This window comes from Ranitomeya imitator, chromosome 4, assembly GCF_032444005.1.
Source record: "Ranitomeya imitator isolate aRanImi1 chromosome 4, aRanImi1.pri, whole genome shotgun sequence".
Taxonomy (NCBI): domain Eukaryota; kingdom Metazoa; phylum Chordata; class Amphibia; order Anura; family Dendrobatidae; genus Ranitomeya; species Ranitomeya imitator.
Window position 1 is genome coordinate 409,427,058 of NC_091285.1, and position 25,293 is coordinate 409,452,350.

At 44.6% G+C, this 25,293-nt stretch overlaps 1 protein-coding gene across 2 annotated transcripts in view; it reads right to left on the reverse strand.

The window, feature by feature from the left end:
• LOC138674153 (carboxypeptidase A1-like) overlaps window positions 1-25,293 on the reverse strand; it is a 92,025-nt gene that overhangs the window by 22,952 nt on the left and 43,780 nt on the right. For both annotated transcript variants that reach the window (XM_069762069.1, XM_069762068.1), the window contains 6 exons: window positions 12,065-12,199; window positions 9,490-9,588; window positions 8,409-8,510; window positions 8,087-8,185; window positions 7,822-7,932; window positions 6,816-6,906 (listed from right to left, as the gene is read on the reverse strand). In XM_069762069.1, the coding sequence (XP_069618170.1) occupies window positions 6,816-6,906; window positions 7,822-7,932; window positions 8,087-8,185; window positions 8,409-8,510; window positions 9,490-9,588; window positions 12,065-12,199 (637 nt within the window). The remainder of the gene's footprint in view (window positions 1-6,815; window positions 6,907-7,821; window positions 7,933-8,086; window positions 8,186-8,408; window positions 8,511-9,489; window positions 9,589-12,064; window positions 12,200-25,293) is intronic.

The window sequence follows — 25,293 nt, forward strand, 5'->3', positions numbered from 1 at the left end:
TTACTGCACGCTGTGTTGCCTGATTGCCAGCCATAACAGTACAAGGAGCCCTTCAATGATTTCCAATAGAGGGAAAAAAGAAATCCTGACATCATTTTTTTTTCTTAGCTCTGTCTTCAGTCTTTTTTTTCCCCTAGACATTAGAGTGCTTCAGGACACAGCTGTGGACATGGATATTCAGGCTCTGTGCTCCTCAATGGATAATCTCGTTGTAAATGTACAAAAGATTCAAGATACTATTGATCAGAAATCGATGCTAGAACCAAGAATTCCGATTCCTGATTTGTTTTTTGGTGACAGAACTAAGTTCCTGAGCTTCAGAAATAATTGTAAGCTATTTTTGGCCTTGAAACCTCATTCTTCTGGTAATCCTATTCAACAGGTTTTGATTATTATTTCTTTTTTGCGCGGCGACCCACAGGACTGGGCGTTTTCTCTTGCACCAGGAGATTCTGCATTGAGTAATGTTGATGCATTTTTCCAGGCGCTGGGATTGCTTTACGATGAGCCTAATTCAGTGGATCAAGCTGAGAAAAATCTGCTGGCTTTATGCCAGGGTCAGGATGATGTAGAAGTATATTGTCAGAAATTTAGAAAATGGTCAGTACTCACTCTGTGGAATGAATCTGCACTAGCGGCTTTGTTCAGAAAGGGTCTCTCTGAAGCTCTTAAGGATGTAATGGTGGGATTTCCTATGCCTGCTGGTTTGAATGAGTCTATGTCCTTGGCCATTCAGATCGGTCGTCGCTTGCGCGAGCGTAAATCTGTGCACCATCTGGCGGTATTGTCTGAGAGTAAGCCTGAGCCTATGCAGTGCGACAGGACTATGACTAAAGTAGAACGGCACGAACACAGACGTCTGAACAGACTGTGTTTCTATTGTGGTGATTCTACTCATGCTATTTCTAATTGTCCTAAACGCACTAGGCGGTTCGATAGCTCTGCCGTTATTGGTACTGTACAGTCCAAATTCCTTTTGTCCATTACCTTAATGTGCTCTTTGTCATCATATTCTGTCATGGCGTTTGTGGATTCAGGCGCTGCCCTGAATCTGATGGATTTGGATTATGCTAAACGTTGTGGATTTTTCTTGGAGCCTTTGCGGTGTCCTATTCCGTTGAGAGGAATTGATGCTACACCTCTGGCCAAGAATAAGCCTCAGTACTGGGCCCAGCTGACCATGTGCATGGCTCCTGCACATCAGGAAGTTATTCGCTTTTTGGTACTGCATAATTTGCATGATGTGGTCGTGTTGGGGTTGCCATGGCTACAAACCCATAATCCAGTATTGGATTGGAACTCTATGTCGGTAACCAGCTGGGGTTGTCAGGGAGTACATGGTGATGTTCCATTTTTGTCTATTTCGTCATCCATTCCTTCTGACATCCCAGAGTTCTTGTCGGACTTTCAGGATGTATTTGAAGAGTCCAAGTCTGATGCCCTTCCTCCGCATAGGAATTGTGATTGTGCTATCGATTTGATTCCTGGTAGTAAATTCCCTAAGGGTCGTTTATTTAATTTGTCCGTACCTGAACACACCGCTATGCGCAGTTATGTGAAGGAGTCCCTGGAGAAGGGACATATTCGCCCATCGTCGTCACCATTGGGAGCAGGGTTCTTTTTTGTAGCCAAGAAGGATGGTTCGCTAAGACCGTGTATTGATTACCGCCTTCTTAATAAGATCACTGTTAAGTTTCAGTATCCCTTGCCATTGATTTCTGACTTGTTTGCTCGGATTAAGGGGGCTAGTTGGTTTACTAAGATTGATCTTCGTGGTGCGTATAATCTGGTGAGAATCAGGCAGGGAGATGAATGGAAAACGGCATTTAATACGCCCGAGGGTCATTTTGAGTATCTGGTGATGCCGTTCGGACTTGCCAATGCTCCATCTGTTTTTCAGTCTTTTATGCATGACATTTTCCGTGAGTATCTGGATAAATTCTTGATTGTTTACTTGGATGACATTTTGATCTTCTCAGATGATTGGGAGTCTCATGTGAAGCAAGTCAGAATGGTTTTCCAGGTACTGCGTGTTAATTCCTTGTTCGTGAAGGGATCAAAGTGTCTCTTCGGTGTGCAGAAAGTTTCATTTTTGGGGTTCATCTTTTCCCCTTCTACTATCGAGATGGATCCGGTTAAGGTTCAGGCCATCCAGGATTGGACTCAGCCGACATCTCTAAAAAGTCTGCAGAAATTCCTGGGCTTTGCTAATTTTTATCGTCGCTTCATCTGTAATTTTTCTAGCATTGCCAGACCATTGACCGATTTGACCAAGAAGGGTGCTGATTTGGTTAATTGGTCTTCTGCTGCCGTGGAAGCTTTTCAGGAGTTGAAGCGTCGTTTTTGCTGTGCCCCTGTGTTGTGTCAACCTGATGTTTCTCTTCCGTTCCAGGTCGAGGTTGATGCTTCTGAGATTGGTGCAGGGGCGGTTTTGTCACAGAGAGGTTCTGGTTGCTCAGTGTTCAAACCATGTGCTTTCTTTTCCAGGAAATTTTCTGCTGCTGAGCGTAATTATGATGTGGGCAACCGAGAGTTGCTGGCCATGAAGTGGGCATTCGAGGAGTGGCGTCATTGGCTTGAGGGTGCTAAGCATCGCGTGGTGGTTTTGACTGATCATAAGAACCTTACTTATCTTGAGTCTGCCAAGCGCTTGAATCCTAGACAGGCCCGTTGGTCGTTATTTTTTGCTCGTTTTGATTTTGTGATTTCATACCTTCCTGGCTCTAAAAATGTGAAGGCGGATGCTCTGTCTAGGAGTTTTGTGCCCGACTCTCCGGGGTTATCTGAGCCGGCGAGTATCCTCAAGGAAGGAGTCATTGTGTCTGCCATCTCCCCTGATTTGCGGAGAGTGTTGCAGAAATTTCAGGCTAATAAACCTGATCGTTGTCCGGCCGAGAAACTGTTCGTCCCTGATAGGTGGACTAGTAAAGTTATCTCTGAACTTCATTGTTCGGTGCTGGTCGGTCATCCAGGAATCTTTGGTACCAGGGAGTTGGTTGCTAGATCCTTCTGGTGGCCATCTCTGTCACGGGATGTGCGTGCTTTTGTGCAGTCCTGTGGAATTTGTGCTAGGGCTAAGCCCTGCTGTTCACGTGCCAGTGGGTTGCTTTTGCCCTTGCCGGTCCCGAAGAGGCCTTGGACACATATTTCGATGGATTTCATTTCTGACCTTCCCGTTTCTCAAAAGATGTCTGTCATTTGGGTGGTCTGTGATCGCTTTTCTAAAATGGTCCATCTGGTGCCCTTGGTTAAATTGCCTTCCTCCTCTGATTTGGTGCCTTTGTTCTTCCAGCATGTGGTTCGTTTACATGGCATTCCTGAGAATATTGTTTCTGACAGAGGTTCCCAGTTTGTCTCGAGGTTCTGGCGAGCCTTTTGTGGTAGGATGGGCATTGACCTATCTTTCTCCTCGGCCTTCCATCCTCAGACTAATGGCCAGACCGAACGAACCAATCAGACCTTGGAAACATATCTGAGATGTTTTGTTTCCGCTGACCAGGATGATTGGGTGTCATTTTTGCCGTTGGCTGAGTTCGCCCTTAATAATCGGGCCAGCTCGGCTACCTTGGTCTCTCCATTTTTCTGCAATTCTGGGTTCCATCCTCGTTTCTCTTCAGGACAGGTTGAGTCTTCGGACTGTCCTGGTGTGGATTATGTGGTGGACAGGTTGCAGCAGATCTGGACTCAGGTAGTGGACAATTTGACCTTGTCCCAGGAGAAGGCTCAGCTTTTCGCTAATCGCAGACGCCGTGTGGGACCCCGACTTCGTGTTGGGGATCTGGTTTGGTTATCTTCTCGTCATATACCTATGAAGGTTTCCTCTCCTAAATTTAAACCTCGTTTTATTGGTCCGTATAGGATTTCTGAGATTCTCAATCCGGTGTCTTTTCGTCTGACCCTCCCAGACTCCTTTTCCATACATAATGTATTCCATAGGTCGTTGTTGAGGAGATACGTGGCACCTATGGTTCCATCTGTGGAGCCTCCTGCCCCTGTTTTGGTGGAGGGGGAATTGGAGTATATTGTGGAGAAGATTTTGGATTCTCGTGTCTCTAGACGGAAACTCCAGTATCTGGTCAAATGGAAGGGTTATGCTCAGGAAGATAATTCCTGGGTTTTTGCCTCTGATGTCCATGCCCCAGATCTTGTTCGTGCCTTTCATGTGGCTCATCCTGGTCGGCCTGGGGGTTCTGGTGAGGGTTCGGTGACCCCTCCTCAAGGGGGGGGTACTGTTGTGAATTCTGTGGCTGAGTTCACTTCTGTGGTCACAAGTGGTATTGCAGTCTCTGGGCTTCCTCCCTCAGGTGTTTTGGTGAGCTCGTTGGCTGCCTTGCTATTTAGCTCCACCTGAGTCTGTCTTCCTTGCTCCTTGTCAATGTTCCAGTGTTGGATCTGAGCTACTGCATCTTTCCTTGGGCCTGCTGCTCTGCTAGATAAGTGCTTCTAGTTTGTTTTCTGTTTTTTCTGTCCAGCTTGTTATTATCTTTTGCTGGAAGCTCTGAGAAGCAAAGGGGTGCACCGCCGTGCTGTTAGTTCGGCACGGTGGGTCTTTTTGCCCCTTTGCGTGGTTTTCGTTTTAGGGTTTTTTGTAGACTGCATAGTTCTCTTTGCTATCCTCGCTCTGTCTAGAATATCGGGCCTCACTTTGCTGAATCTATTTCATTCCTACGTTTGTCTTTTCATCTTGCTAACAGTCATTATATGTGGGGGCTGCCTATTCCTTTGGGGTATTTCTCTGAGGTAAGTCAGGCTTGTATTTCTATCTTCAGGCTAGTCAGCTCCTCAGGCAGTGCCGAGTTGCATAGGTAGTTGATAGGCGCAATCCACTGCTGCTTCCAGTTGTGTGAGGATAGATCAGGTACTGCAGTCTACAGAGATTCCACGTCTCAGAGCTCGTCCTATTGTTTTTGGTTATTGCCAGATCTCTGTATGTGCGCTGATTACTGCACGCTGTGTTGCCTGATTGCCAGCCATAACAGGGTACCATCATTTCTGTCCAGGCCTATTTAATGAGTTTTATTTTCTTAAAAATTCTGTGGAAGCATGGTTCAAAAGTAATGTCTGACTTTCATTTGTTCATTTGCATAGATCTTTTAATTACTTTTGTCAGATTCAAGTTATTTCTGTGACCATTAAACGAGGGGCACCAACAATTTTGACCACGTGTGTGTAGCAATTGTGGCATCCTGATCATCTTGACCAAGTTGGTGCGACCCACAACTGACAGTGGTAGTTTAGACTACGTGTCCAGTTTGCAAAAACCAAAACATTTTTACTGTATAAAGATTTAACTTTGGGATTCCTTTAGGTCCATGTTAAATATATGACCTCTATGAGATGAATATAACTAGGTCATAACATTCCACATCATTTCCCTTGCTTTCCTTTTGCCTGAGTCTGTGTGTTTGTTTGTAAAATTTTACTCTTTATCTACTTGAAAATGTTTAGCTATTACTATAGTATAAGATCAGTTGCTAACCTATAAATGATAGGGAAAAATCTAAAATGCCTAATTATTTTTTTCTGTTCCTGTAAAAATTGGTAACATTAAACAATAACAATAAAAATTACAATTATAAAAATAAAAATTTTCTATTAGATCACAAAACATTAAAAAGAAAGGCTCCTGTGTTTAGATAGTGCTGTTACATACTTTATTATGGTGCCTCTTGATGTCATTTTGATCCCCTTTCATACTGTCTACCATCTTTGTTCCTAGTGCTCAGAGTTCTTGTGGCTTGCTGCACAACAACAGACATCCTTCAGTGGCCTATGTACATAAAGATCTAGGGCATAGCACTGAGCTGCTGAAATTGTCACCATTAGGACTGGATACAGTAAGCGGATCCTCTGACAGGAAATGTAAAAATCACCAAGAGGCGCCATAATAAGTACTGTATATACTCGAGTATAAGCCGACCTGAGTATAAGCCAAGGCACCTAAATTTGTCACGAAAAACTGGGAAAACACATTGAATCGAGCATAAGCTGGGTATACATTGACCCCTCATCCCTATTCTGGTATGCATGGCTCCCCATCCCTGTCCTTATCCCCTATCCCTGTATGCATGGTTCCTATAAAAAAGCAACTCATCCTACTTGCCTTCCCTGCGTGCCCTCGCTGCATCTCGTTCCGGCGCCAGCAGCTCCTGCGGCTGAGCGATCACGTGTCCCCGCTCATTAAGGTAATGAATATTCACTCCATGCCTATGGGAGTGAAGAGACGTGAATATTCATTACCTTAATGAGCGAGGGACACGTGATCACTCGGCCAGAAGAGCTGCTTGCGCCGGCCGGAACAAGATGCAGCGAAGGCGCACAGGGAAGGTACCTCAAGTAGGATGTGTTCTGGAAGCCGGTGGCTGCGGCTGTAACTGCGCGCTATCAGAGAAATTAATATTCACTGCCAGCGCAGTGAATATTCATTTCTCTTTAGCAGTTAGCACAGGCTATAGCTGCAGCCGCCGACTCATGCCTCTGTTAACCGCTGCTCCGCCGCTCCCCTTCCCCTGCCGTCATTCTGGGACAATGACTCGTGTATAAGCCGAGGGGGGTGTTTTCAGCACAAAAAAATGTGCTGAAAAACTAGGCTTATACACGAGTATACACGATAAGTAATATCAATATCTAGACACAAAAACATTATTTTACTTGATTCGAAATAAAAAATGGTGTGTTTAACAAGATCTATCAAAGAAATGTAGCATTAAATTGCGGAAAAAATTATTTAAGTATGACGTAGGTTGTAATCTAAATTCCTTTCATGTGTACTTTTACTATGATATAAATATTAATCATTTAATCAAGTTTTGTACCTCCAAAACCTGCATTCCAATTCCTGTTGGGATCCACACCAATGCAAGAAGAGCCCACATTGATCGACCTGGTCTTTCTCCACATGCGATTCTGAAAGAACCCATGTATTAAATAATTTAAATAAGCCATGAAAGAAACGGTTCAAAAGTGTGAACATGTGATTACATTTTCCAACAGTAGCCAAACTCAATGGCTTATTCTCAAGACAGTAAGTTGTCCACAATTCATAGAATAGGAGGTAACTGACAGAACGGAGTCCAACCTATGGGACACTCTGCTATCTCGAGAATGGACCTCTGAAATCGGGAATAGTGGAGCGCTGTGCTTGGCTTTCTCCAGTAATCCCATAGACAATAGAGTGGAGGTCGAGTATGCTCACCTCCACTCTATTCAAGATGGCGCTCTACAAATCCTGGTTTCTGGGTTCCACAGCTCTGTTCTTGGGATTGTTGGGTATCCAATGGATAGGGGATAACTTATTATCTTGAAATTAACCCCTTTTTAACAGTGTTGTGAAGAACCATCAAAGGAGAAATTTAGTAGCAGTATATGTCCTCTGTAAGGTGGCAGCTGGACAGATCCTGAACAAGAGGTATGTGTCCCCAAGGTGCCAAGCCTCGGTGATGTAGGACCCGGAGAAGAAAGCTCCAGTGCATATAGTGCTGAAGGGTTTTTCATGGGTCTGAGTTTTTGGAGCAGCTGAAAGAGCGGCGGTGGATCGGCTGCTCACTTGCCTCCTGTTCCAGGTCTAGGAACAGGCTATAAAAGGCAGTTCACCTGCCTCATTTAATGTCTGAATTTGAGTATGTGTCTTCCTGAAATTGCTGCCAAAGAGTGAGTGGATCCCTACACCACCAATACTGTGTATCAGGTTACCTATTTAATTTACTATTGTGTGAAGGAAATCAGAGAAAAGTTGTTACAAAGTTGTGCTTTCCTGCTGTACTATGACAATTACACAATCTCTGGTTATTAATCTACGGTAATTAACAGTGCAAATCTTACCGTACTGTGTGTGTATGCATAGCCGTCAGGGTTGGTAACAATCTCCAAAAATATGTCAAAATGGTTTAGAATATCAGTAAGTGATGAGTCGATGCCATAGCTGCTTGCAATCTATACGTAAAATTGGAAGATGCATCCATTTATTGACCAAGGTATACAATATCCTTTTAGCAGCTATCTACTGAAAGTTTGCATGACATAGATGGATTACAGTAAATATATAATTATGATTATTATTATTATACATGTTACTTTTGACCATGACCTTTTTAGCTGTCCATACACCTGTGGCCTGGGTGATCCACTCACGAGAATGAATTCCTGTGTCGATCCATATGGCTGGTTTGTTTCCACCTGTACTGAACTAGAACAGATTAAAAATATGTATTCAAATATTATCTTAGTTTACAACACCCCCCAAAAATACACAAAATAATTTTTCAGAAGTCCTGGCTATCTTCCTTTAATCTCCTCTTCTGCCTTAATCAGATTTTGCCTCATAATACAGTCAAAACTAGTATAAATATGATTTCTCTTAAGGTGTCCCAGAAGATCAGCCACTTCTAACTCCTTGTTGCAGTCTTTACCTTCAAAGCATATATTGGGCGACCTTCATAGCTCTGACCAATATCAATCTTTCTGACCAATTGTGGATACTCTGTCACTAAACTGTCAATCCAGCTGTAAATCTGAAAAAAAAGGAAATAGATGGCTGTAAGACTAAGTTCACATGAGCTTATAAAAATAGTATGTTTCTCATCCAGAAAAAAACAAATGATTTTTCATATCTCTTGTATGTCTTCCGTTTTTATACATCAGCAATTATTAAAATATACAAGACCAAATTCAGTTTCTTATAATAACTGCATTCATGAAAAATCGGATGCTATATGGTGTCTCCATATGAAATTCCAATTTTTTGTTTTGTGCACCCGTAAACTTGAACAGGTGAGTCTCATCTGAAATATTGAAGATACTAGTACATGTTGTGATTTTTTTTCACTTGAACATTTGGTCCTTAAAAAACCAAACATCTGAACAGCCCTAATGAATAACATTGGTCCGAGTGCTATAAAAATGATAGAACAGAAAATTTTTTTCTAAATGCAGTAGCATAGTAGTGAACGTCTGGTCCTATGATAAGAGGAGAGAAAGAAAAGTCTTGTGAATTTTTAATGAATGTCTACGGTCAAATTTAGGGCTCGTGCAGACGACCATATTATCTGACAAAAAATCAGATCGCACTCGGACCAATTATATTCTTTGGGGCCATGCACATGTCCGATTTTTTTGCTCCAACTGAGCCAATCCCAGGAAAAAAAAAAATCGCAGGATACCCAAGCTAGATCAGATTGTCGGCCATGTAACTCAATGAGTCTGTGGGAAAACATTGGACTGCACTTGGATGACATTTGCTTGCAGTCCGATTTTTATGGACTGATACCATGGAGAAGATGGCTAATTTTTTTTCCCATCTTCTCCTCATCCAAGAAAATAGGAGCACTCTATGCTGACACTGTGATCAAACTCTGATCAGAGTGTGAGTAGCAGAATCATCCCGATTCTCTCAGATAAGAGAATATGCGATGAGATGGTCCTAGCCGCAGTCTCTATCACTGATCCACTAGAGAACAGGTCCTATTTTTTAAGAACGAAAAGTGAATTAACCTCTTCTATCGTGTGATACGTGGAATAAATAAAGCTGTTAATGCTTCTCTCACGGAACTTTGCGGATCGCATTTCCTCCTGCTCCTGGTCCAGTATTGCCTGCGAAGAAATAGAAAATAAAGTTGACTGAATACGACGGCAACATACAGAAAAGAATAAAGACGAGGACAAAATTTACTTTACCGTAACCCATCACATATGGTAATAATGCCAGATATACTGTAGCTCATATTTATGTAATTTGTCTACTTCCCTAAACAACCAACTCATGTAAGAGTAGAACATTTATTTCAGTTTCCCACATGTATTTTTCATTGGATTTCAGTTGTGTAACCTGCATTGTACAGTGCAGTGTAAGAAAAAAGGGTTTTCACAGTACCCTTTCCCTTATAGTGAATGCAATAAATCTGCAGATTAATACGCTTAATAGTTGGTTGTGATAACCCAGTCCTGACAAACCAGAAGTCTATAAGTAGTATCAAGTATATAATTAAATTAAAATTTCAGGTTCATATGATAGCCAGCCTAATTGCACCTGCTTCAAATCTTTAATGCTATGAGACAATTATGCACTATGCAGGCAATGTCAAACTACATATCAAATAATAAAAGTAAAATAACTATATAAATTGAAATTACAAATACAGGTGTATAATAGCCAACATACCAAATCTGCTTTGAATATGACGAAGAACGGGCGTAATGCCCATTGCGGTGGTGGGGAAAGCACTTTACCGACATCCGTTTGTAAGTACGGTACCTATATTGTCACTGGGTTAACGCAATGGAGCAGAGCCAGAAGACCATAGCGTCTGGTGGCTCCTACTCCGCTGCTGAGAAGAAGCACTCCTCCAATGTATTAAACATGTTTATTTCTTCCAGCAGAACGGGGGTTAATTGGCCATGTTGGAAATTCCTGCATTCAGCTGTGCTCGGTTAGCCATTCCTTTTCCCTATAAAATCTGGTCTCGATTAGCAAGTCCTTGTCTGAGTTAGCAATTGTCTATTACATACCTGTATTTGTCATTTCAATTTCTATAGTCATTTTACTTTGGTTCCCCTACACAATTATTATTCACTATATCTTGTATTAACTATAGATTGACACTGCCTGCCTGATGTATGGTTGTCTCATAGTATTAAAGATTTGAAGTAGGTGCGAAAATGCCGGCTATTATATGAACTTGTAAATTGAATATAATTATATATTTTGGTACTACTTATAAACTTCTGGTTTTCTGATTGGTAATTACATGCGGCATATCTCTGCATTTATTTTAGTTACACTCTGACTTATTCTGTGAATGTTTTTAATTTTATATTAAATAGAAGATAATAGTTGGTTAACGTACTCTCTAGCATCTTGCGCCTAATTGTGCCTGTGATTTTGTGGTGGCAAGGTACCGTTAGTTTGATATATGTAATGCAGCTTGGGTGCTGTGATATGCATTTAGCACAGAATACACAATTTTGATGTATGAACAGCATATATAATTTAAAAAAAAAAATATGTACAGGATTCAGGGTTACAATTTATTATGGCTTTCAAGTGCTGTTCTTTTAGTCTGCTTTTTGTACAGATTATTTTTTTTCATACAACAATAGCAAGGAGTCACATATATTTACCAGTAATATAATACTGTTTACCCATGTACAAAGCGACTCGCTAAATTATGCAAATTCAAGGAGAAAATGGAGTCCAAATTGCCAATAAAATTACACCCAAATTTTATTAATACAAACAATAACACACAAAAACAAATTGTATCCAAAGGAATGTACAACTCATACAATACATGGGTTTTAAGTCACTAGGTGATTGAATGCACAAGTGTAAAAATAGGGCCAAAGCAAGGTCAGAATGTAAATTATCGCTTCCTCAGGGGGCGTGGCCTTGGCAAGGTATCAGTCCGATATAAATATTGATCCGAGCACAATCACCCTCTTATAGGCTAGCGTCCGGTCACATTGCCGGAACGGATCAATATTTATATCAGACTGATACCATGCCTAGGCCACGCCCCCTGAGGAAGCGATAATTTGAATGCAAAACACGCGTCGGGGTACGTGGCCGAGGCAAAGGCAGGACAAACCATCATTATGGGTAATTAAACCTTTTTTACTAAATATGATCATGCATTGATGTTGGATGCAGCAGTGTGATTTGGGGATCGCTATACTATACGCTATGTTGGTCTGTTAAGGCATACTTAGCTATACACATGTGACATGTTCCAGTTCATTATAATAGATTATATGCCCTGTTGTTGCACCCAATGCATATATACATCCTGACCTTGCTTTGGCCCTATTTTTACACTTGTGGATTCAATCACCTAGTGACTTAAAACACATGTATTGTATAAGTTGTACATTCCTTTGGATACAATTTGTTGTTGTGTGTTATTTTTTGTATTAATAAAATTTTCTTGTAATTTTATAGGCAATTTGGACTCGATTTTCTCCTTGAATTTGAATAGTAAGGAGTCAGTCTCAGTTATAGTCTTATTTTCCATTGAAATGTTCACTGGATGAACACCAATAAAAATCATGTGAGGTTACATATGTTAGGTACCTGAACATCCTCTATCATAATGGAGTAATCAATGCTGTTAGACTCTAGAAACTCCTTCACTTGATGTAAAGCAGCATTAGGAACCATCATGTCGACAGGTAGATCAGGAATTGAAGGACTGCGCCAGTAATCAACCTAAAGGAAAAGAAGTTACTTCATGATAATATTATTAAATCTATCATTTGGAGATCACATTTAAAATTATGTACCTTGGGTTTTCTGGTACCAGGACTCCAGGAGGAATTTTTAAACTTGTTTTTTTTTTTTAAAGCAACAGATAAGTAACCTACTAACATAATATATGAAAGGAGGTTGACCTTTCCATAAACTATAAAGGAGTTGTCCAAGGAAAAAAAGTGATCATCTATCCCCATATCCATGGCAGGGCCGGTTTTAGACAAAGTGGATCCCTGGGCAAAAATTTAAAGTGGGGCCCCAAATTCTCACATATTGCACCATCACAAAGAAACATGTCTGTTGTATTTACATGCACTGAGTTCAGGCCGTTAAATGACGTGATCGACATTAATGAAGTCGTTCAACGCTTGTTTCCTGGCCTCTTTACTCCGGCTGAGGAAGAATGATGGGCACAGATAGTCCACGATACAGTATAATGCAGGTCCCATATAGTACATATAGTATAATGCATTCCCTATGGTCCTTGATAGAGTATAACGCAGCCACCCTCAGAGTATAATGCAGCCCTCTCAGAGTATAATGCAGCCCTTATCAGAGTATACTGCAGCCCCCTCATAGGGTATAGTGCAGCCTCCCCACACAAAGTATAGTGCAGCCTCCCCAAACCCAGTATAGTGCAGTCTCCCATACGCAGTATAATGCATCCCCCGACACATAGCATAGTGCAGCTGTAAGTTTGCTTGCAGGTGCGTAGGATGCAGTGACACACAGGAGGCAGAACAAAGGTTAACAAGTATATTTTATCAAAACTATAGGGGTAGCAGGGTCCCTTCGCACAGGGAGTATATAGGTGAAAGCAGGGGGGTAAAAATATGAATTCACAGGTGCAGGGAAGAACAATAAGGGGGAAGCAACAGTTCAACTTATCATTCTTGGGGTCCTGGAAGAAGGCGGCTGGAAGATCCCTCGGTGGCGCCGCAGGCAGCGCGAGAAGTCTCCAATCCGGTCTCATAGGTAGGAAATACACTGTCTCTGTACGGTGATGAATCCTCTGGGTCCTTTGCCTCCTGGTTCTGGTACGAGATGGTGTTTGGGAGCAAGTTCGCGGCACAGCTGATGTAGCACACAGCTCAGTAGTCAAGGCCGTGGGTGAAGCACACAGTTCAGCGGTCACAGGCGCAGTCCAGCACTCAGCGTGCACCGCTGGGGTAATACTGAGCGGGGCCTCCGCGATGATCAGCGAAACGGTCTCATAGACTCTGTCTCGGTCACAGAACAGTGCAGAAGTCTGGCTGTGCAGTGCAGCTTCCGTCTGGGCAGGATTGTTAACCGGGTGAAGAGACACAGCTAGCTGGCATAGGTCAGTCGGGAGGGAGTCAACCGTCTCTGTCTCCATGCACAGATTCCCCGCCAAAAGTCCTGTCTTTTTGCGCTCAGTTCCTTTTATATCAGCCTCACCCCCATCTGTCAGGTGTCCTGGCCTGCTCCGATCAGAAATCTCTTCCCCCAGGAATAATGGTGACAGTCCAGACAGTTCCAGCCCAGACACGCAAGAGGGACCGTTAGCCAGGTCCACCTCCCTACTCTCTTTTTGCTCGCCATTACATGGGCGAGGTTCTTTGAGGAATGCATGGCTGTCTTTTCTCCTTCCGTGTGGTTTGTTGCCAGATAAAATGTTCTTGATCATAATGATTGGGGGCTTGCCAGCCATTGTTCGTTTGGAGCGCCTCAGATTAGAAGAAGTAGTGAAGTCCTCTTGCGGAGCAGAATCCGATCGTAGGGGAGGAGTCATGGATGAGCCTGAATTCCCCGATTTCAACCCTTTGGGAGCCCCGGGACTTAATTCATCACCCTCTTCTTCTTTCTCTTCTTCTACCGATGTATGGATTGTCTCTAGGGTCTCGGACTCTTCTTCCACTTGTACAGGGTTTTTAGACAGACAGGGTCGGAGCATATTCTGGTGAAGAGTTCGAGTGGGAGCATTCTCTTTTCTCTCAGGCTGGACTTCATATGCAGGTCCCTCAGGACTAGCTCGTCTCTTCACCCGGTACAGGTCTTTCTCCCAACGATTTTCCAGCTTGTCCCGAGGACGTTTCTCCCGCACTAAGACACAGTCTCCAACTTGAAACTCTGTTGCTCCGGATGACGTCTTCTCTGCATATTCTAACTCCTGAAGTCTCATCTGGACCAACAGGTGTAAGGCTGGGTTCACATTGCGTTAGTGGCAGTCCGCTAACGGAATCCGTTACATAGTGCCACTAACGCAATGTAACGGATCCGTTAACGCAGCCATTGACCGCAATGTATCTAACGCATCGCTAACGTATGCCATTTTTGGCATGCGTTAGCGATGTCCCGTTATTTTCTGATGGACCTCGAACACTGCTTGCAGCGTTTTTGGGTCCGTTCTCGCTTGCGCAGATCGGGCATCTGCGCCAGCGGGATCGCTAAACGCAATCCCTTTTTGTACATTGCGTTAGCGCATTCTGTTAGCGTATGCGCTAAATGGATTGCACTAACGCAATGTGAACGTAGCCTAAGGTTTGCAAACGATGTCAATGGTCCCGAACCCAGGAGCACACCCCCATCCGTGGGTAGTCATCTTCTGGATCCAATACCAACTCAGTGATTCCTTTTCCATCTCGACCAAACAGAAGGAAGTAAGGCGTATATCACATGGTCCGATGTACTCGATTATTATATATCCACATCAGTTCAGAAACGGATTCAGGCCTCCGGGCTTTTCGATCTTCTTCTAAGGTTCTTAGCATCTGAATTAGCATACGGTGAAACCGTTCGCAGGCACCATTACCCTGAGGATGGTATGGTGTTGTGCAGGACTTGTCGATCCGGTACATGCGATGCAGCTCATCCATTACTTTCCCTAAGAAACAGGCTCCTTGATCAGAGTGAGTCGTCCTCAGACATCCATAAAGTTGGATGAAGTTCTTGCAGATTGCGTACGCAGCGGATTCTGCTGTCTGGTTCCGAGTCAGAGTCACCACAGCAAACTTTGTAAAGTGATCCACCATCACCAGACAGTGCTCATAGCCCTGATGGGCTGGAAAAATGGTCAGATAGGCTATCATCAAGAGTTCTAGAGGGGGGAGGTTACAATGGACTGGACAGGAGCTCTCTGCTACGGCAGCTTAGCCAGTTCACATGTCCGACATGTCCTACAGGCCTCTTCCACTTTTGTTTTCAAATGGGGGTGGAAGATGAATCGTTGTAACCATTGAAAGGTCTTTTCTGGACCAAAGTGGGCTCCTTGCTCGTGCGCGGCGACGGCAATCTGGGGTAACAGCGCTGTTGGAACTACAACTTGCCAGGTCACACTCAGCTCAGTCCGTAGTTGTGCTTTTCGATATAGTAGTCTGTTCTTCATCAAAAGTTGTTCCCACTGTCGAAGGATCCGTAGTGTCTCTGGAGACAGAGTACCCCTTTCTGCTGAACTGGGGAGTTTTTGTGAAGCCACACACCATCTTAGCAAGACTAGTTCACTATCTTCCTGTTGCCTTTAAACCCACTCATCCCGGGATCGTCCCAGAATGCCTTCCTGGTTTGAAGAGTGTATTTGTTCCTGTGTTGCCACCATCATCCTGGTGGGTCTCAAGAATTTAGGGACTTCTTCATCTTACAGCTTTTCATTTCTGTCCCCCTCTGGCTTAGTACTTTTTCTTCTGGACAGAGCATCGGCATGAGTGTTCTCCGCTCCCCTTTTATAGGCAATCCTATATAGAAACTTTGCCATTCTGGTCACCCATCGCTGCTCCAGAGCCCCCAGTCTCGCATTTTCCAGATGTGCTAACGGGCTGTTGTCAGTGCACACCAATACTTCAGAGCTGGACAAATACTCTGCGAATCCCTCCGTCATAGCCCACACTAATGCCAGCAGCTCCAATTTAAAGGAGCTGTAGTTGTCCGGATAACGCTCGGAATTGTGAATGGACTGACTCACGTAAGCGATCACGCTCTTCCATCCTGCATCTGTGACAACACAGCCCCAAGTCCCAGTAGGCTTCTGTCGGTGTGGAGAATCAACTGTTGAGAGAAATCTGCATAAGCCAATACAGCAGCTTCTGTGAATGCTCTCTTGAGATCCTGAAAGGCCTCCTACTGAGATTCCTTCCAACAAATCTTCCAGTTCTTAGCACCCGAAGGTACTCCTTTCAACAGCTCCAGTAAAGGTTTCGTTCGTTGAGCGAAGTTCTTCACAAAGCGTCTGCAATACCTGGTCAGTCCCAGGAGTGCCCGGACATCCTTCACGGTCTCTGGAGTGGGCCAGTCTTGTATCACGGTTTTCTCGGGAGGGCTCCACTCCTTCAGCGGAAACAACATGCGCACAATCTGTGTGCAAAACAAATGGCATTTTTGAGACTTCACTTTTAGTCCGTGTCTCTGAAGGCAGTCCAATACTTGTTCTAAGCGCTGTAGGTGTTCCTCAAATGAAGCCGCATAGACTATAATGTCGTCCAAGTAGATGAGCGTGGATTCAAAGTTTAAATCTCCCAGACACCTTTCCAAGAGACGTTGCAAAGTTCCGGGAGCGTTGGTTAAGCCTAACGGCATTTGATTGAACTTGTACAGGCCCATGGGCAGAATAAAGGCAGTCTTTGACCGATCACTTTTCCAAACACTCCTCCCTAACGGCCAGACTCTTGTACTTGAGCCACTCATGCCAGCTGTTGAAAAATTCTCCTTTGGGGGTATGTGGGTCCCACTGCTTTAGAGTCTCATTAGAGGGCTCTCCGATGAGAAGGCTGCCAAACTTCTTTAGCATGTTTATCACCAAGGTAATGGTGTGTCCGTTATTCATTTCTCCCTGGGTCAGTATCACACCTTTCTGTCCAAGGTCTTTCCCACAAACAGACACCTGCATCCATACCACCCCTGTGACTGGGATGGGCAGTTGGTTGGCAGCCATTAACTTTATCACAGGGCCCCACTCAGGCCATATTGCTCTGGGAAAATGTCGCCGGAAATAAGCCTCTGGCATCGTTGTCACCTGTGAGCCTGTGTTTACTAGGCATTGCACTGCACGACCGTCCATCTCAGCCCATATCAGAGGGCATGTTGACATTAAACTTGCTGGACTTCCACTACTCTTCCTCACCTGTTCTGGCTCTGGGCGGCATCCCCCCGGCTCAGAGCCCTCTAGTTTAACGGGCGATGAAACGTCACTCTTCTTCGACAGGTGCATTCCTGTGCAATGTGTACACTCTCTCCGCAGTTGAAGCAAGTGAGCAGTATCAAGCTTACGTATAGACATGATGCAGTTAAAATGGATTTTTTGGACATCAGTCTGGAGGTGGATTCTTCCACTGTCCAGACTGATGTCTTTCATAAAGAAACATCAGTTAATTCGTTAATACATGCTACAACTGCACATAGCCATTCCACAGTTAGGGCCGTCCCGGTTGGACAGTTTCTAAGGGTGAGGCGGATCTGCTCGACGGATCAAAAGTTTGAAGTCCAAGCCACAGACTTGAAAAGAAGATTTAAACAACGTGGTTATAGTCAAAGGTGCATAAAAAATGGATAAAATAGGGCTAAGTCGGTGTCTCGGGACTCACTGACATACCACAAGAAAATGAAGGATAAAAATAATGATAACATACGCTTTATCTCAGTATTCAACCATGAGTGGGATAACATGCGGAACATTTTAACAAAATATTGGCCTGTCCTTAGTGCCGAGCCCTCCCTGAGACCTTTTCTCACAGATAGACCACTGATGACCCCTCGTCGCTCTAAAAACTTGAGTGATTTGCTTGTCAAAAGCCACTATGTAGCACCTAGCCCTAATTTTTTCGGTGGAACACAACCCAGAAAGGGTTTCTATAAATGTGGCCACTGTCTGGCATGCGCTAATACCTACCAAACATTTACATTCAGCTCGTTGGACCAAAAAATATTTGATATCAGAGAATATATTTCCTGTAGTACCAGGAATGTAATTTACTACGCCACATGTAGTTGTCCCCTTATATATGTGGGACTCACGTCGCGTGAGTTGAGGGTAAGTGTTAGAGAACACATGAGGGATATTGGCGCGGCTAGATTGGTGGAAGATGTATCAACCCTTAAAACCATCCCTAGACATTTTCGATTGGTACACAATTGTGACCCCAAAGAGTTCAAAGTGAGAGGCATTGACGTTATAGATGCCGGTATTAGAGGTGGAAATATAAAAAAATTGTTGGCACAGCGGGAATTGAAGTGGATAGTGACACTTGGGACTATGAAACCCGCTGGGCTAAATGAATCCCTTAATTTTGGCCCATATTTATGAAGTCATGGTAGTCCTGATGATGCTAATTAGTGTTTTCTCTCCCCTTTTCCCTTTCTTTTCCCCCCTTTTTCCTGTATTTTATTGTTCATAAGTTTGGTTTTAATGCTTATATGTTTTGTGTCACGTTTAGGTTTTTAGTTTATGAGCCTGTCCTGAGTTTGGTGCCTTTCCCCCTCCTCCTGGAGACATATATAAAAAGCTGGCCATTATTGGAAGTGGAGCAAAACATACAATCGTTTGGAAGAAACATGGGACTCATTTTAATACTGTGAACTGTTACTATGTATGTGGAAAGAGGTCCCTTTGCCAGCTTACATACTCATCCATTGGCTGCACGGATATGTGGGGCTGACTCAGACTCCAATCGGCCGCTGCTGTGGTGCACGTGCGCGCGTCTTCTTCTCGGCTCCGCCCCCCTCCTCCAGCAATGTCCTGCAGCGGGCACAGGTGGGTCCAGTTGGTACCCGCTTGTCCCCGAGGTTGGATACGTCCGGGCGGGGGTGGGTGGACCCGGACGGCGGCGCGCGCATGTGCCGGACTTTCATAGCATAGGATTCAGTGTTATCACATTATGGTCAGGTGTCTTGTTGCTATGACTACTTAAAGGTCCTGTAGGCAGTAGAAACCACACTTCCCCTTGAGAAAGCGAGGCTAACAGCAGCGAAACGCGCGTCGGGGGTGCGTGCAGAGGTCTACCTGCATGAGGTGAGGCATGCTCTCCTAAACCTTTCCAACTCCAGGCACACGATATGGGGCACTTAATATGGTTTTGGCCTCATACTTATCGGTGCACAGGATGATAGGAATCTCCCATACGGTTTGGTTGGGGTTTATGGTGACAAGTATGGTTTATCCCAACGGGACTAATACTTTCTGGGCATTTGGTTGGGATATTTATGTCTGCATCTCAAAATACAATGCATTTGTAAGCATATACCATTTATTGTGCGGTAGACTTAATTGTCTGGTGTCTTTGTTCACCTTGGTGTTTGTTGCACTGTCAGTAGTTGACATGTGCCTGTTTTTAAGCATGTTATTGTTATGAATAAAGTTTCTTCAAAGTCTTTTAAAAAAACTTCCATTGGTCCTCTTGATTTGCATTTAATCAATATATGGAGGTATATGTTACTGTTTTGTGACTGACAGCAGTCACTAAAATGAATCTGGAAATTTTGGTATTTACTATACTGTGTGTGTGAGGGGCTGCACTATACTGTGTGTGGGGGGCTGCACAAATTTATTACCTGCAGCCCTCCCTGAGATCTATTTTCCGACTGTTTCCCATCTGATCCTTTTTTAGCATTTTGTCTGGTTCTCATTTTTCTATGGCTCTCGCTTGCTGTAGGCCCATCATTTTCCATCTCAGACCAATTCTTATTCTTAGTTTGCTGTGTTTCGCCTCTCACCGATGCCGACTGTGATCGTGACTGAGACTCATTCCTATAGAATGGGCGTGATCTCTCACCTGGATTTCTCCACTTATACATCCTATTCTGTTGCTTATCGTCAATATCTTGTTGGAATTTTTTAGATTTAGTTAGCTGTATTTCTTCAGCCCATTTTTGTGTCTCGTCTTGTACTTCAATGTTAAACTTTTTTAAAGCTTCAGCTGGCATATCATTTTTAATATTGGTTTGTAACTCTTCCATTTTCTTTTCAATGGTTTGGAGAGATTCAGCATTCATCTCTTTTAATATTTCCATAAAGCCAAATGAGCATGTGTTAGCATAATTTTCCCATCTCTCCCGTATCTCTAGGTTTTCCACTAGGAATGAGGGGAACACTTGCACTCTTAATCCCCTTGGAATCAATCCCTTTTGTAAATATTTGTCTAAAAACGCATGGTTCCTCCATATTTTAGTCTTTTTTCTCGTGAGATTTTTAAATTTATGTCATGGGGCGCCTAGGTAGACTAAAGCTAATAACCCGGGCCCCTGCGATTTCCCTAAGGCTAGGGAAACCCTGTCTGTACCTCTCCCAGAGATTACACTGATGGAGTGCTTGTCTGGGCCGCCAGGCCTGACCCTAACTCCTGATTCAGTACTAAACTGAAACCTCCACCCTCCACCCAGTGATAATCTTAACACCAACCTTTACAGAAAGCACAGACAGGGAAAACCAAAAACGCACCACGCCGCAAACACACTCAGGAAAACACTATAATGTGCACAGGGCAAAACAAAACACGAATATAGGAAGGAGAAATATGACAAGGATCATACACCACCAGATCTGATATTTCCACTCCAAGATCACCACTCCGAACCGAGATCACCAGGCACAAGACACAAGCTATAATCGGCGACGCCCAAAGTTCAGGAGAACTATATAAAGGCCGTGGGTGTGCCCCAGCCTCCAATCCGAGTACCAGCTAGATTAACCCCGGACAACCTAGATAAAATCTAGCCGGCGCCACTGAGTGCATAGTGGACGAATGCAGAATTACCTCTTTCTGTCGGACGCCCTAGTGTGAATAGCGTCCGACATGACAATTTACTTGTCATCTCTCCTAACCCCTTATCACTCCCCTCTACACCTGTAGAGCTGGTGTCTTTGAACACATCATTCAATTGCGAGAGCCATGCCCCATCGCGGGCTCTGAAATCCATTATAGTAGCACTGGAACCTACTGTGAAAAACACAGAGCAATGTAAATACCAAAATTTCCAGATTCATTTTAGTGACTGCTGTCAGTCACAAAACAGTAACATATACCTCCATATATTGATGATAGGAATCTTCCATACGGTTTGGTTGGGGTTTATGGTGACAACTATGGTTTATCCCCAACGGGACTAATACTTTCTGGGCATTTGGTTGGGATATTTATGTCTGCATCTCAAAATACAATGCATTTGTAAGCATATACCATTTATTGTGTGGTAGACTTAATTGTCTGGTGTCTTTTTTCACCTTGGTAATTGTTGCACTGTCAGTAGTTGACATATGCCTGTTTTTAAGCATGTTATTGTTCTGAATAAAGTTACTTCAAAGTCTTTTAAAAAACCTCCATTGGTCCTCTTGATTTGCATACACACAGTATAGTGCAGCCCCCCCACACACAGTATAGTGCCGCCCCCACACACAGTATACTGCAGTCCCCACACACAGTATAGTGCAGCCTCCACACACACAGTATAGTGCAGCCTTCCCACACAGCATAATACAGCCTCCCCACACACAGTATAGTGCAGTCCCCCCACACACACAGTATAGTGCAGCCTCCCCACACACAGTATAATGCAGCTGAGTCACCCGCCAGGGCCGTGGGGTACCCGGTACTGGGTCTGGTGTTCACAGGGGGATGTCACGGTGGCGGCGACCCGGTCTGTGGTCCTGGGCGCCCATGTAAAAGGGAAAGTCTTTAAAGGGGTGTTAGGAATAAAGTCTGTTCATGACGCCACCTGTGGTATTCGGTCAGTGGGGACCAACGCTGCTTAGAGGGGTCCACTGGGGTGATGTTATGGCAGCTAGATGGTAGAACTTCCCACAGTTGAAGTATATTCCCAGGGCTCCTGGTGTGTAGATGGAAGATGGTGAATAGTGCAGTAAAGAATGAGGACACAGGTTTGCAGTCTCTTTACCTGGTTAACTGAAGACTTCAGGCAGCCACAGTCCAGGGTACCAGATCACAGGATAGGCAGGGTCTGGCCGGCTTGGAAGCGAATCCAGAGTTCCCCTTTACCAGGTGGACATGAAAGCCTTCCTCTCATGCGGTGGTGTTGTAGTCCCTTACTGCCTATGGCTTCTGATAAGGTCCTCACAGTTCTTCTCTGTCCACCATATAGGATAGGACACAAACCCATATGACAGGTGACTCGGGCCTTTTTATAGGGTCTCTATCATGACCCAAGCTCTATGTGTCACTGTGTCTGCTGTGTATTAGGGCAGACAGATAACTTGCAGTTGAGCTGTCCTGCTGGTCTCTGCTGTAAGTCTTAGAGTCCCTTACAACCTTGGTGTTCCGGCTACCGGTGATCTGCACTTCAGAGGGAGATAGTTCATTCGCAGCTGTTCTCCCCTGATATCACTCTCCTGTGCTTCGCTCTCCTTCACGCTCACTGAACAATGTTGTTTCCTTCTGTATGTCTCTTTCTCCAGGGGCTGTAGTACTTCAGACTACAGGGCCCCTTCAGACCTTCTGACACTCTCTGTCGGCCTGCACTCTTCTCTGTAACTCACTTTCTGACCCTTTTCCATCCAAATCAGAATTTATATAGGGAAGCCACCCATAGTTCCTGGGGCGTCACACAGCCTCCCTACACACAGTATAGTGCAGCCCCCACACACAGTATATTGCATGCGCACACATACACACCCACCTTACCTCTCCTCCTCGTTCCTCCTCTGCTCTGGCTTCGGCAGAGCGTCTGAGCTCCACTGCTTATACATGTTGAGTCAGAGGGGGAGTGATCGGGGAGGGAGTGTCATCTGACACTCTCTCCTCCATCACTGCTTTCAACTGTATCAAGTTAAATGCGCGATGCAGGCAGGGGGCGGAGGCACTGGGCCCCTCTTACTCACAGGCCTCATATCAGCTGTGTGGTGTGCCGCTATTATGGAGGAGCAGGGGCTCTAAGCAGCTGCCTGGTCTGCCTGCCCCGATTCATGGGGTACTTTTATCCCCATTAGAGTGGAGTGGAAGTGTGCATGTTATCCAGTGCTCCGTACATTCCCTATACCGGCAGCCAAGCATCATGCTCAGCTTTCTATGACATTCCCACAGAGAATAATTCGGGAGGTAGTCGGGCCTGTGCACCGTTGCTCCCTTCTAACAACAATAAATGGGGGGGGGCAATCTATGGTAACTTTTATAAAAGTAAAGGCTATATAAATTCTATGAACTTGTAGGTAATCATAGAGATTAACCATCATATCTCTGTGAAAATATCTCTGTATGGCTGTATTTATATAGATAAAAGTTTTGAATTTGGGATAATTTACTTTATTTATTTTACTCACTTATATAGTGTCATTAATTCACAGCACTTTACAGACATTGTTGGTGCTGTCCCCAATGGGGCTCACAATCTAAATTCCCTATCAATATGTCTTTGGAGTGTGTTAGGGAACGGGAGAACCCGGAGGAAACCTGAGAACCGTAAGGAAACCCACACAAACTACTTGCAGATGTTGTATTTGGTGGGATTAGAACTAGGACCCCAGCGCTGCAAGGCTACAGTGCCAACCACTGAGCCACCGTGCTACCCATAGATAATGTTATATAGCTCTTAAATCTGCAGTGGTATATATGTCTCCTTCTAAGATCCTGCTGATGTAAGGGACGGGGGAGGCTGGGGCCAGGGCAGAAGTCATGGCCATCGGTAATCCCTGTATCACCCGCTGGCCCCGTCCCTTTAAAGTACCTCAGTGCTGCTCCTCTAAGCCATCAGGGTTTTCCCGGTATGGGACTGTTACCTCTGCAGATGATTCCAAGAATAAAGAGTCACAGTCCAGTTTCACTTCAACTTCAACATGTTTACTCAGCAACTTGTCATCCAGGACACACACTGTTACAGCATCAGGCATCGGTATCTCTGACCCTTGCCTCTCGCTAAGCCTGCGTTTCGGACAGTCCGTACTATACGGTCTCTCAGTGTCCTCAATGTTCAGTATCTCTGCCTTTCGTGGCGGTATTCCCTGCCGTCTCGCCCTGGTCCTCAGAATAGCGGCCCACACAAAAACCTGCCACACCTTGGTGCACTTTCTCCAACTCCGCTTAGCTGCCTTCTCTCCAGCAGCTGCAGCCCTACTTATACTGCACTGCTGCTCCTGTAGCTGCTGCACTCTCTGCAGTCGCGGTATCTCTCTGCGATTGCAGCTGTGCACTCCGAAGTTGACTGAAGTTCCGGCTCAGCTTTCACTTATGGCACGGGCTCCTCCGAGGCAGTCAGTCGCTGTTTCCGGTCCCCACTGAGTTAACAACTTTGGTGCCGGGTGACGAGGTTCTTCCTCATGGCACCGCACCGCTGGCTCTGCAAGAAGTTTCAGCTCCAGAGAACGTGAAAGAGGACTTTGCTGGCTGCCGACTCTGCGCTGAAGAACTCTCCGGGTGCTGGTAAGTGGGGTGCTCTGCAATTTCTTCCCAATGTCTGGTGGGCCAGGTTCTTACGTCCTCCTGCCGCCACCTCCATCCAATATGGCCTAGGCCGCCGCAGCTGCACGCAAGGTTTTCTTCCAGGCCCCACCCATTCCAGGGTGGGGTCGTTTCCAGTCGCTCCTCCCATTCTCTTTCAAGTCGTCTCAGTAAGCGTGGGGCTAGGTGTCTTCGGCGCATTCTCCGGAGCCGCCGCCTGAAGGATCTTCGCACCATTTCTGCGAGGTCACGCCCACGAAGGGTGCAGGCACAGCAGTGACTTCCCATTTTGGCGCCATTCTCCACCACCTCAGCTGCCATCTTTGTCAAAATTAGAGTGTCAGTCTTTGATGAACTTTACAGCCATCTGAAGTGGGCACCTTGCAGTAATTGGTTGACCATGAATTATTCTGTGTACCAAAGTGTTCTAGAGTAAAATGTGAGGCCTTCTATCCAAAGCTAAAGTTTGGCCAAAACTGGGCCATGCAGCAGGGCTATAATATCAAGTACACCATCATATCTATGAGGTGTTGCCCAGTCAAAGTCCAGACCAAATTGAAATGCTGTGGTGAGATCTTAAGGGTATACGCACACAATGTCTTTTAGATGCCAACATGGCCACTGAGTTTTTGAAGCAGAAGACGCTTCAGGAAAACAGTTCGTTACGTGACGCTTTTTTTTTTCTTCTTTTTAGTTGTTTTTGCTGCCTGTTTGGCTCTTGTG